The sequence below is a fragment of the Neophocaena asiaeorientalis genome, unplaced genomic scaffold, assembly GCF_003031525.2.
Source record: "Neophocaena asiaeorientalis asiaeorientalis breed wild unplaced genomic scaffold, Neophocaena_asiaeorientalis_V1.1 scaffold108, whole genome shotgun sequence".
NCBI lineage: Eukaryota > Metazoa > Chordata > Mammalia > Artiodactyla > Phocoenidae > Neophocaena > Neophocaena asiaeorientalis.
In genome coordinates this window covers 4,689,516-4,701,845 of record NW_020173770.1, presented here as the reverse complement: position 1 = coordinate 4,701,845, position 12,330 = coordinate 4,689,516, and the positions used below count along the sequence as shown (strand labels likewise).

Below are 12,330 nucleotides of genomic sequence, written 5' to 3'. Positions count from 1 at the left end.
CTAGGGGTCAACAGAAACACACGAGCTCGAGAACCTTCACCAACAGCACTGGCTCGTGACAGGAAGGCCTCCTAAGACTTTAGAGATCGTTACCTGGAGAAGAAATGTTCTTACACACCACGCCCAGACACAAAACCATGCACCACGGTCCCAGAAGCCGTAAAAATTCCTGGTTAAGGTGTCCTTGCCCCCTGCCCACCCTGAAACCACCACCCCAGGGGCAGAGAAGACACCCCTCTCCTGCGACCACCTTAGAGCAAAACCTCAGGCGTCGGCAGCCAGCCTGGCCCTGTCTCCTAGCTCAGCAAGCTCTAGAAAGGGTCTGCAAACCGCAAACCCAGGTCAGAACCCAGCCCATGGTCTACGACTGCTCTCGTGCTACGACGGGCAGAGGATGTGGCCGCAGAGACGGCGTATCTGGCCCTCGCAGACAGTTCCACACCCCCGACCCCGAGGAGCGAAGCTCTGATTCCCTCTCAGTGACAGAAGGCAAGCTGGTTCTGTGTCATCTTTCACGTGGGGGTCTGACGTCACACGTCTCTCAGGGAGGGATCCAAGTGACAAGGACACAAGAGCATGCGTGTGCAGTTGGATCAGACGTGTAGGGGAGAGGCTGGGACACACAACTTGGAGGTGGGGCTCCCCTGCAAGTATACATCGAGCCTCTCCGTCCTCTCTCTCGGAGAGTTCTGCTCCAAAAATCTTGGCCCATGTTTCGTCAGAAGCTGAAACTTTCATAATTAAAGCTTAATCCTTATTTAAATACAGGTATCCCCAGAACCCTTGCCATTTTAAGTCTCAGCCCATATGCTGCCCAGTGATGAGCTTATGGGGAGCTGAGTGGGCTCTTTAGGGGGAGCGGGCTTTGTGGGGGGGGGATTTGGACAGGGAAGAGACTCCTACCAGGAAGGCGGGGAGCCGGCAGACAGAGGGACGGTGCCAGCAGCTTCTGCTGCTTCCAGTCCCCTTACGATCCCTGCAGAGGGCCTTGCTTCTGGTTTTGTCTCCAGCCCTTTTATTCTGTGTCACGTTCAAGTTGTTTCAAGTCCTTGGGTGGCGGGGGTGGAGGGCAGTAGGCTGGATCTCAGGCCAGCACAGACAGATGCAGATACAAGGCAGTCACGGTCTCGGAGCGGCACACACTCCTCAGCCACATCATCACCATCATCACCGAGGAGGCGGCCCTTTCCCGAGGCGCTGGTTGTGAGAGCGACCAACAAAAATAAATGGGCTTCATTTGGGGCGACCTTGTTCTACTTACTCGAACAAATGTACTCTGCAAGCTTTTCTGCATTTCCACAGTTTTCTCCTTCTGTATGCAGGCCAATTTTATTCACTGGAAAACAACAACAACAAAATATATTTCTTTACATGGTTATTAAAGTCCTGTTCCTGTGTTGTTTTTAAAATGTGCAAATACAAAGGCACATGCCTTACAAATGACATGGAGAAAGTCTCCCCTTGGAGGCTGGTGTAGGGAGACGAGAGGGAGCTGGGTCCCAGCCCTGCCCTCCCTAGACCTGTGGCTTTGGTTGGTGAGGCGTCATTATCAGCAGCTTTGTCTCAAAAGGTTCAGGAGAAACTGTCCTTTGCCTCGTATTTATAACTTCTCTGTAAGTTTTCTTCGAAACAGCTTGGACAGATTTTACCAGCAAAGGGATTAGTGGGCCAAAGGGTACAACTATTTTGGCAAAGCTTTTGAAGACATGCCAACCAAGTACTTCTCAAAAGATGTGAACCAAATTTCAGTGTCATTTAGCAATATCTGAATACATTTGTTTCACCGCACCCTTAGCAGCATTATATAGGTAATTAATTAATTACTTTTTGTAAATTTAAAAAGGAAAAAAATCATGTTTTAAACTGAACTATAGTGTTCAACGAACAAAGCTAAGTCAGTGTGGAAGGAAACCTCTTCTTTTCCTTCTCTGCTCTCATCACCACACGACTGCACTTTGGTTACCCAATGTGTGGGTTTTCCACACCAAGCAATTCTCCAGTTCTCAGCTAGGTGTCCTACAAGTGAACTCAAGTCTGACACTCTCTACTGGGAGGTAGCGTCAAATCCCGAGGATGGAAGGCTCAGTCCCACAAACTGCTCCCACTTCAGACCCAGGTCTCTGCTTGTGCTTCTGACTGACCAGCTCTAAATCGGAGGTTCTCACAACCCACTCCTTGGGTTGCATCATTTGCTAGAACAGCTCACAGAACTCAGGAAGATGGTTTACTAACTACTGCAGATTTATTACAAAGGATATTTCAAAGGGTGTAAATGAACAGCCAGATGGAAGAGGTGCAGCAGGCAGGTATGCGGGGAGGGCCTGAGCTTCCGTGCCCTCTCCTGGCTCCAGCCTCCCAGCACCCTCCGCATTACTGTCCTTCTGGATTTTTATGGCGGCTTCATACACAGCCATGATTGATTGATTAATTCAACCTCTGGCTGATGTCTTCTCCCTGGACGTAGGAGGCAGGGAGGGCATGAGGCTGAAAGTTCCTACTCTAATCGGAGGATTGGTTCCCATGGCAACTAGCCTCCAACTTAAGGGGCTTTCCAAAAGTCACCCCATTAAAGTCAACTCAGGTGGAGTTGAAAGAGGTTTGTTATGAATAACAAAATACACCTTATCTTTTTTTTTTTTCTTTGCGGTACACGGGCCTCTCACTGCTGTGGCCTCTCCCACTGTGGAGCCCAGGCTCTGGACGCGCAGGCTCTCAGTGGCCATGGCTCACGGGCCCAGCCGCTCCGCGGCATGTGGGATCTTCCCAGACCGGGGCACGAACCCGCGTCCCCTGCATCGGCAGGCGGACTCTCAACCACTGCGCCACCAGGGAAGCCCCACCTTATCTTTTTTATCACTCAGGAAATTCCAAGGGTTTTAGGAGCTCTGTGCCAGGAACAGGGACAAAGACCAAATACATATTTCTTATTATAATCACAATATCACAGTCATTCTTTGTTTTATTTGTACCTTGACTGCTTACCTAGAGAAGCAGTAGCATTTCCCACCACATACACTGACTTAGCATTCCATTTTTCTTGCAGAGACTTTCTCCAGACTGTAAAACATGAAATTTGATGTGAGTTGCAAATACCAAAGTGGCCATTTGGACTGCTGCCCAAGGCTGTTTGTTCATCCTAAAAAACTTGTGAGCAAGGAAAATTATTAATAACCAAATATAAAGAACAGCATCTCAAACTAAAATCCATTTTTATATTCTGTCCATATTCTGAAGGCAAATTTTTTAAAATCACTTTGGCAAATGTTTCAATATGCCTTCCTTATTGAAGGCATTAAGTATTAAATCATTTCCACAGTTGGCACTAGAAGGATTTTTAGTGCATACTAGTAACTTGAAGAATTAATTTGCATGGTAATATTAAAATTTAAAATCTAGACTTTTTTCTTTTTTTTTTTTTTGGCCGTGCCATGCAGCTTGCGGGATCTTAGCAAGGGACTGAACCCGGGGCCATGTCAGTGAAAGTGCTGAGTCCTCACCACTGGACAGCCAGGGATGTCCCCCCCATAATCTAGACTTTTAAAGAAAAAATTACTGGTCGTGAAAAAGAGGCAACTTAAATGTCTAATAAAGCAATATGACTGGTTTTATTCGGGATATAAATCTGAAAGCAGTCAAGAAACTGTCATCTCAGATGGGAAGGCTCATTTATCTATTAGGTCAAAGAAGAGAATAAATATCAGGTTCATAAACAAACACAATTTAATAGAGAACACTATCATTTGATGACAAAAAATAAACATCTTTAAATATGGATTAAAGAAAAACCAAGAGAAAGTGGATAGTATAAATGTATCACAAGGCCACTTGGCATTCAACATTCTTTTAGAAGATAAGGAAACACTAGTTCTTCCTTCCTAAGATCTGACTATGAGTGTAATTTTCCCTTAAATTCAATAGTGTTACTCTATCCTTTACACTCCTGTGAGAAATTCCCTTTTAAAAAGCGATAAAAGACTGAGTTTCACCTTCTTTCCTTTCCTACCCCACAAACGTAAATAATATTTATTTAAACATTATCTACAGCATGTGAACAAACCATTCTCCAAGCATCATAGCAGATATGAGTTGGAGCAAGCCCTGGGTGAAATCAGAATGCCCGGCTTCAGAGCTGGCTCTGCCCCTTAACTTGGGCTCGTTCCTGGCAAGTCAGCTGACCCACCTCCTCTGTTTCCCTGTCGAGATAACGGGGATTAACTACACCTCTCCTGCCTGTATTCATAGAGTTGTTGTAACAATCAAAATAAGAATATGTATGGACTATATTGTACACCTGTAACTTATATAATATTGTACACCAACTATACTTCAATCAAAAAAAAGAAAATGTATGGGAAAATGCTTTTTAAACTATAAAGCATTATAAAAAGTTATGGTGTCCATGCTGGGGATTTTTTCTTTTTCATCATCTTCATCCTCAAAACACATACAAAAGGGAAAGCACAACTGTCAGACCAAGACTCCTGAAGCACCACCGGGAGAGAATACACACGCTTCTCCATCTCGAGTCTCCTTTCTCCATTTTGGAAATAACGGTACTTCCGGTCCTGAGTTGCCTTGAGGATTGGACAGCACAAGTCCTCAGCCCTAAGAAAAGAGTTAGACTTTCTCCTCAATAGGAGGTAACTGTGGATATGAAATCACCGAGTTGGTGATTTTGGGGGCTATAATGAAAGCCTAATTAACTGTAAAGATAATGACCACTCTGCACTGTCACTTACTCAGTGCTCGCCACGCACCAGGAGATGTCCTGAATGCTTCCGTCTGGGACTCAGACTCTGTAGCTAGAATCGTAAAACTGTGACTTACAGACCGTGTGGTCTTGGAGAGTCTCATGCCCTCTGCTCTACAGGCTCCTCATTTGTCAGGTGGGGGTACTAATCATGCCCACCTCAGGGATAAAGCGGCTAGGACCTGGTCTGGCACACAGTAGGCCCTAGAGAAGCTCCAACTAGTGGACCAAGAAGTGACGATCCTGGGATGCAAGTATTATTGTGCTCAGCTTACAAACAAGGAAACTGAGGCTCAGCGAGGGCAAGGAAGCCGCCAAGGTCAGAATGGCCATCTGAGGCCAGGCCTAACCGGCTGCAAAGCCCTTTGATAACCACCCGTCCCGCTGCCTCCCCCTGTTAGTATAACTGGAGCTGGTCCGGCCTGACAGACTGGCTCCAGGGCCTTGGACGGGTGCTGCCTCTCCCCAAGCCTCAGCATTCTTATCTGTAAAATGAGGACCATGCTAGGTGAGCCTCTGGCCGGTCCAGGATTGAATGAGATTGTGAATGTCAAGCTAACATAGAGCCTGGTACACAGCAGGCACTTCACACATGTTAGCTCAGAGCTGTCTGATGGGACAGACTAAGGTGGTGCTCAGCCTGAGAGCCGGGCTCTGACAGAGAGGGAAGAAGCGAGAAGGCGGCCTGAGCGGGGTCACATCATCAAGTCCTGGCTCAGCACACACTGTTCTCATGTGCTGTTGGACCTTCCCATCGTCCCTGTGAGGAAAGAGACTGGCGCCCATATACTGTGACCACCTGGTGGGTGCACGTGGAGACCCCCCACAGCGGTGCCCGTCTGGGCATTTAGGAGGTAGCACCGTCTCCTGCTTCCTGGTGACACAGTGCCACGAAGCGCTCACCCCGGTCAGAAGGCTACCATGTAACATGTCATTCTGTGTGGGACACTAAGAAACAGCTTAGAAGAAGGAATTTCATCTTCTGCTCCCTCCAAAGGTTCCAAAAACACGAAGTAACTTGGTACCTAAATAGTTTTTGACTAAAAGTCATTGCAGTTTCTCAAACCTGAAGTCCAGCTATTTCTGGAATCTAGTATCACCAACAGAACAAAGCAAAGTCCAGTGGCATTCACAGCAGACCCACCCTTACCTTCGGTTTTATTGTCTTTCTCCAAACACAGCTCCACTGCCTCCACTGCTCTGGGGCTGGTAAAAATGAGGCCCCCGTAACCTTCAGGGTGAGACAGCTGTACACCAAACAACAGCAAAGGCATTTTATATGATAGTCAAGTTCAACATTTTCCAGAATTCTAAACGCTTCACAATAGTAGCAGGCAAACTAATTCCATCCATCCATCCATCCACTCAAGACAGAGCTTACTACGCGCCTGGAACTACTCTAGGCCTTTAAGGACATACAGGTAAATTCACAGCATTTCCCTCAAGTAGCTCAGAGTCTTGGGGAGGGAGAGGCCAGTGTGATGCAGGGTGGCAGGTGTAACGGAGCCAAGGGACAATGTGACTCAGCCTGGGTGTGGCTGGGGTGCAGCAGGACGGTAGACTTGACCTGCATCCATAAGAAAGCTGGAATATTCAAGGAGTGATATCCACGCTGAAGCCCTGGTTTTTGAGCATAAAAATGGTGATAAAATCTACTGAACACGTATTCTGAGCTGGGCACTGGGCTGTTATACACATAATCCTGCACTGAACCTGTGAAAGTGCCCTGTGAGACAGGCGGCACTATTTGCGTCGCACGGGTTAAGACACAGAGGCTTGGTGAGGATAAAGAACTAGTCCGAGGTGAGGGCCAGAGCCGGCACTTGAGCACATGCCCCTATGATTCCCAAGCCCGTGCGCTCGCTCACCGCCCAACAGGAGCTTCAGAGAGGGAGTCCAGGAAGCCCCTCATGAAACAAACTGGCTGGGGGTGATGGAGAAGCTCCCACAGAGACTCTAGTATTTTTCTGAGCACAGGGTCCTAGCAAAGATTTCAAATGATGAGCTCTGGTTCCCTGTTAAAGCTGCTTACGGAAGAGCATGCGATGTGGGTCCCTTATACATTCCTCACAGCACACAGACCCGGGGCAGATGCCAAATCAATGTTTGCTGAGTAAACTGCTGAACGAAGGGAGATCGCAGAGAGGTCCTCCGCAGAGTGACAGGTGGGCTCTGACATGCAGAGCACGGGGGTGAACCTGATGCCCACAGCGGCCCGGGAGCCCGGTGGGCAGGGCTGGGCACACCAGTCCCATGAAGCCGCCCTGGCTCTGGGCCCACGTGTCCAGAACGGTGCCCCTGGGGAGATGTCCGGTAACAGGGTGCACACTGATGGGGCCTGGGGTACTGGGCCCTGAATCCTTAATCGGAAGCATTTGGAGGGCTTTCCTGGGACTTTCCCTGGCCATAACTATGGCTCCAATACATGGAAGCAGGCCCAACTCTCCCTCTTATCTGCTGGAGAACTCCGCCAAGCTGCCCAACCTGGGGAGAAACAACAGCTCTTCTGCGCTTCGCTGAGGTCAGGGGCGTGGACTGAATGACAGGAGGAAGGTGAAGGGTCTGCGTGGCCAAGAGCAGCACAGGCTTGGTGCCTCAGCACGACTGGCTCTCCCGGGCCTCCTTACGGGCCCACCTCCAGGTTGGGTGGCTTTCTGGGGCCGCTGGTAGAGGCTCGGGCCGAGGATCCAGTAGCAGCCAAGTCCTGGAGCAGGTGAGCTCATGCCGTCCTTGTTTTACAGTTGGGTAGTGAGAAGAGGGCTAGCAAACGGGTCCTTCCCCTAGAATTCTGTAGGAGTCTACAGAAACCAAACGTGTCTCATTCAGAAACGATGGTGCTCAGACACTGATGAATCTTACCTTCTCCAAAAAACTGGGAAGAGACCAAAACTCAAATGATAAAACAGGGATCAAAGTGGCTTCGAGTCCATATAATCCTAATTCCTGCAGGTAAAAGAATATGGTTTTGAATTGGCCAGGGTTGTTTGGAAAATAAGGAAAAGGTCCTATTTCACAACTTATTCTGTGCCAGTTCCTCAGAGTTTTAGCAGATGGACCCTCCCCTTGACTTCAATCACAAGGCAGTGTTGGGCTTTCGGGGACCAGGTGTGTCAGGTACTTACCCTGATATAGGGATCCTGGCCACAGTCGTCCTCCTTAGGGTCTTTCAGTAAAAGAACCTTCATTATTGCCTGGCAGTCTTTACGGGGTGCTGTGACAGAGCAGGGAAACGGATCTTAATTAGATCTCAAAGCCTCTTCCTAAGCGGTGTCAGCTGGGCTGGGCGCCAGGAGCAGGTAATCAGCCGCTGGCTGAAGCGGCCCATCCCTCGCACACAATGACTTGGCGTTTACGGGCTCGTTCCTTCTGGAGACCCTGTCACCGATAAGGCCCAGGGACGGCATGCTGGCACCTGATATCACTTGGAAAGGCAGATGAAAGCCATTAGGGAAAGGCAGTGGCCTAGCCAAATATTTAAGGCTCACAGAAGAGAACTGATGCAAATTCTGGGTTGTATCTATAACAACTATAGAAATGAGCATCTTATATTTTAAGGAAATAAATAATTACTTCCATTTCAAGATAAATATACTCAGTTGCTCATAAGCTCTTTAGGAAATGACTATACTGACTCTTCTATTTCTCAAATCATATTTTATAAATGTGGTCGAGTATCATGAGAGGATTTTTCAAAAATTTTCTAACCCAGAAACCAGCTGGTTGATATTTATTAAAAGGCTTATATACTTCATACCCCTTCTTCCCATAATTTCACTTCCAAGAATAAATTCTAAGGTGACACTCATATATGTGTGTAAAGATTAACATAAAGATATTCATCCTGGTCTTCTTTTTTTTTTAATTGACATATAACATTGTGTAAGTTTAAGGTGTACAATGTGATTTAATACATTTGTATGTTGCAATATGATTACCCCTGTAGCATTAGCTAACACCTCTATCACCTCACATAATTATTTCTTTTTTGTGGTGTGAACAATTAATATCTAGTCTCTTAGCACCTTTGAAGTTTATAATACAGTATTGTTGACTATAATCACTATGCTGTGCATTAGATTCCCCCCGCCCCCCACCCAGAACTTATTTAACTACTAGTTGCAAGTCTGTATCTTGGTATTCTTTACAACTGCAAATAACTGGAAACAATGTAAACATCTAACAATGAGAGAATGGTTAAATAAATCATGGTACAGTTATAAGAAATCATTAAAATATTCATAAACAACTTAATTATATGGATTATTTAATCACAAAATAATGTTAAGTTTAAAAGAACAGGATTCAGAATTGCATTAAGGTACCATTTACAGATTTTATATATACACATATATGAAAGAATATTCTTTGGTGGTAGGTTAGGGTGATTATTTTCTTCTCTACCTCTTTCTGTTTTACCCCCCAATTTTTTACAATATTAAATTCCTTTTGTGTCAAGAGGGTAAAAGCACATTATAACCATCCCAAAAGCCTCAAATCAAATACTGTCGAAGACCTGCAAGATAAACTCTGCTGGAAATGCACAAGTAGCATTAGACTAGCAGTTAGTGACTTAATAAATATTATACAGTGGTTGACAGTAGTCAAAGAAAGTATATTGCTTGGAGCAGAAATGTGTTAACTCTGGGAGCCATTACTTATAAATTATTACTGAACATACTTCTGGAACATTATGATATCTGTGGGACATCTTAGGAAAATTGTCTCCAAATGAATTGCTTTGTATCTCAGCAACCAAACCGGGGTGAACTAACAATAATTATGAAATCAAGTTCAATTAACGCTGCTGTTGAGCTGTTAGCTAGAGAGACGGGGCATTTGGGGAAATGGGCAGTAGCATCGTTTCTATCGTTTCCTGAAGTTATTCAGAATGTGTCTCCCACAGAAATCAGGAATCTCCCTTTCAGTGATGGTCACTGTTAGGTGTCAGCCTGGCGAGGATATTTTCCCCATTTATTCACAAATGCTAACCTAGGTGCTGCTGGGCAGGTATTTTAGAGATGTGATCAAGTTGGCTTACTGAAAGGATCACACAGAACAAACCAAGCGTTTAGGTGGGACTCAAAGAAGGAAGACATTTATTTTCGTTCTGGTCCCAACCATTTCAAACAAGGCTGTGGACAGATGGTCTCACGTGGAATTACGTCGGTACATCCTGTTAACTCTGCCTTCAACATGAATCCACGGTCCAGCCACTTCTTTACTTTTTCGCTCCTGAGACCCCGTGCACGCTGGCTTTTAGTAAAAGGGATGATCCTTGGTAATCAGGGAGGGCCTGGTTCAGTCAAAAGAAAGGCCTAAAGAGCAGAACTGAGGTTTCCTTGAGGAAGAAGAAATTTCGCCTGTGGCCACAGCTGCAGCTCGTGTCCTAGCCCGGCCTGCCCTTCCCATCAGCTTGCACAGTGGATTTCAGCCCTGCCTCGCCAGCCCTCACGGCTGCACAAGGCGATTCCTTGCACTAAGTCTCCTGACATATATCCCCTACTGCTCTGTTTCTCTGTGGAACCCTGACTGATACACCTTCCAATCTCGGGGCTCCAGGAGTCTGGCATGTCACTAAGTGGCAGGTAGAACTTGGCATTTTCTGCATAAATCTTTCTGTGGCGTGCAAAGCAAGCAACTATTGTGGGGATTAAAAAGTGGGAGCGTAATGCTGTGAAGCAGGCATCCTGCGACCACAGACCCCTACTCAGCCTTATCCTATTCCCCCCGCCTTGGTTCTAGGCTCCAGGATACACATCCCCAAGTTTCCAAAGCATCTGTTAGTACTACTTTCAGATACCAGGAGCCAATCTCTCACACAAGTGTTCCTATAGTGGTCTCAGGCAGTGACGCCTGGGACCTCCCTCAGGGAGGTACGGTCTGCATTATTTGTTGGAGGCGTGGACAAGTGCAAGCACTCCAGGCTGTGAGGTGACTGGGGTGTGGGTTTACCTCTCCAGGGCGACCTCTCTGAGCAGGAGAATCTGAGTTGAGATCTGAATGGTAACAGCAGGGGCAGAAATGTTCAAATGTCAGAAAGGGGCTCGGGGTGTCCCCAGGGGAGAAGGGTAGGCGTGGCTCAAGAGCAAAGGATAAGGGAGGCTCTGGTTCCATGAGAAATGTGAATCCACTGGAAGGTTGAAGCAGGAGTGACAGTGCTGGGATTTACACTTCAGAGAGACCTCAGGCTTTGGGGTAAGGCTAGCCACCACGGACTAGGCGTGCAGGTGGTCTCAGGGAAGTTAAGCAGCTGGACCGTGGATTCACACTGAAGGCAGAGCTAACAGGAGGTACCGACGTCATTCCATGTGAGACCGTCTGTCCACAGCCTGGTTTGAAATGGTTGGGACCAGGATGAAAATAAATGTCTTCCTTCTTTGAGTCCCACCTAAACGCTTGGTTTGTGCTGTGTAGTCCTATCAGGAAGTCAACTAATATTCGTCGACAGTTACTGTCAACCAGGCACTGGGTATATAATATGATTCCTGCTCTCGTATTAATGGGAGGGTAAAACAGATACACTACAAATAAGTAAAAATAGTGACAGAGTCATAGTGCAATGAGCATTATGAAAGAAAAGTCAGGATGCTGTGGTAACATAACTGGCAAGTCTTATTTGGACTAGGAGGGGTGGCAGGGATTGCCACTTGCCCCCGAAAAATCAACTCTTCCCTTCTCCCTCATATGAATGGAGCCCCTCATAATAACGGTGCACGTGGCTGCCCAAGATAAAAACATGTAGCGGGATGTGGCCAGGCCGACAGGATGGACGTCGAAGGGACGTGCACACTTCCAGGTCCTGCCTTAGCAGGAAGTGCTGCGCCCCTGCCCTCCCCTTCCTGCCTCCCGGCTGGCGGGAATGCGGGCCAGGTGGTCAGCCCCTTCTACTGCAGGGGAGGGTAACGCCCTGGGGGTGATGGAAGGAGCAGGACCCCTTTGTATGGCAGAGGCACCAGTCAGCCAGGGCTTTTACATCAGAGAAAAGGAGAGTTCTATCCTGTTTCAGCCATTGCTATTTGGATTTCTGTTAGAGCAGTGGAACCCATATCCTAACTAATACAGAGGCCAGAATAGCTTTCTCAGGACCTAATGCTTAGACTTAGACGTGGTGCCTGAGTAGGATTAAGCTCCAAGGTTGGTATGCCTGAGGGGTGGGAGAGGTCTGCGGCAGCTGGAATGTACAGGGGAGAGTGGGGAGACAGGCCTCATCTGGTCCTGTTAGGGAGTTTGTGTTTATCTTAGTTCCAGTGGGAGGCGTCTTGCTGATGGATTTACTTCTCCTCTCCTTCCCTGGTTTCTGCTTGCCCTTTTCTCTTCCCCTTTCTCTCTGGGGCAACACAAGGAGGGAAGTGTGGGGTCACAGAACAAGCACAGGATGAAGGGCCAAGAGACCAGCTTTACTGTCCATGATGGGATCTTTTCTCCCCTGTCAAATGGGAATAAACTCTGCCCCACCAAGGCCGCTGAGTGACTCAAAGGAGATAACAACAACAGCTACCCAGTTATTGAGCGCTTACTACATGCCAGAGATTGTTCTAGAAGCTTTACATGCATTAAAGCTATGAGGTTTATCCCACTTT

General features: G+C 47.1%; 1 protein-coding gene across 3 annotated transcripts in view; it reads right to left on the bottom strand.

The window, feature by feature from the left end:
- Window positions 1–12,330, bottom strand: part of UROS (uroporphyrinogen III synthase) — a 31,859-nt gene that overhangs the window by 9,178 nt on the left and 10,351 nt on the right. For all 3 annotated transcript variants that reach the window (XM_024751561.1, XM_024751562.1, XM_024751563.1), the window contains exons 2-6: window positions 7,873–7,961; window positions 7,610–7,693; window positions 5,901–5,997; window positions 2,983–3,057; window positions 1,262–1,336 (exon numbers count right to left, since the gene is read on the bottom strand). In XM_024751561.1, coding sequence (XP_024607329.1) covers window positions 1,262–1,336; window positions 2,983–3,057; window positions 5,901–5,997; window positions 7,610–7,693; window positions 7,873–7,935 — 394 coding nt within the window. In that variant the 5' untranslated portion in view covers window positions 7,936–7,961. The remainder of the gene's footprint in view (window positions 1–1,261; window positions 1,337–2,982; window positions 3,058–5,900; window positions 5,998–7,609; window positions 7,694–7,872; window positions 7,962–12,330) is intronic.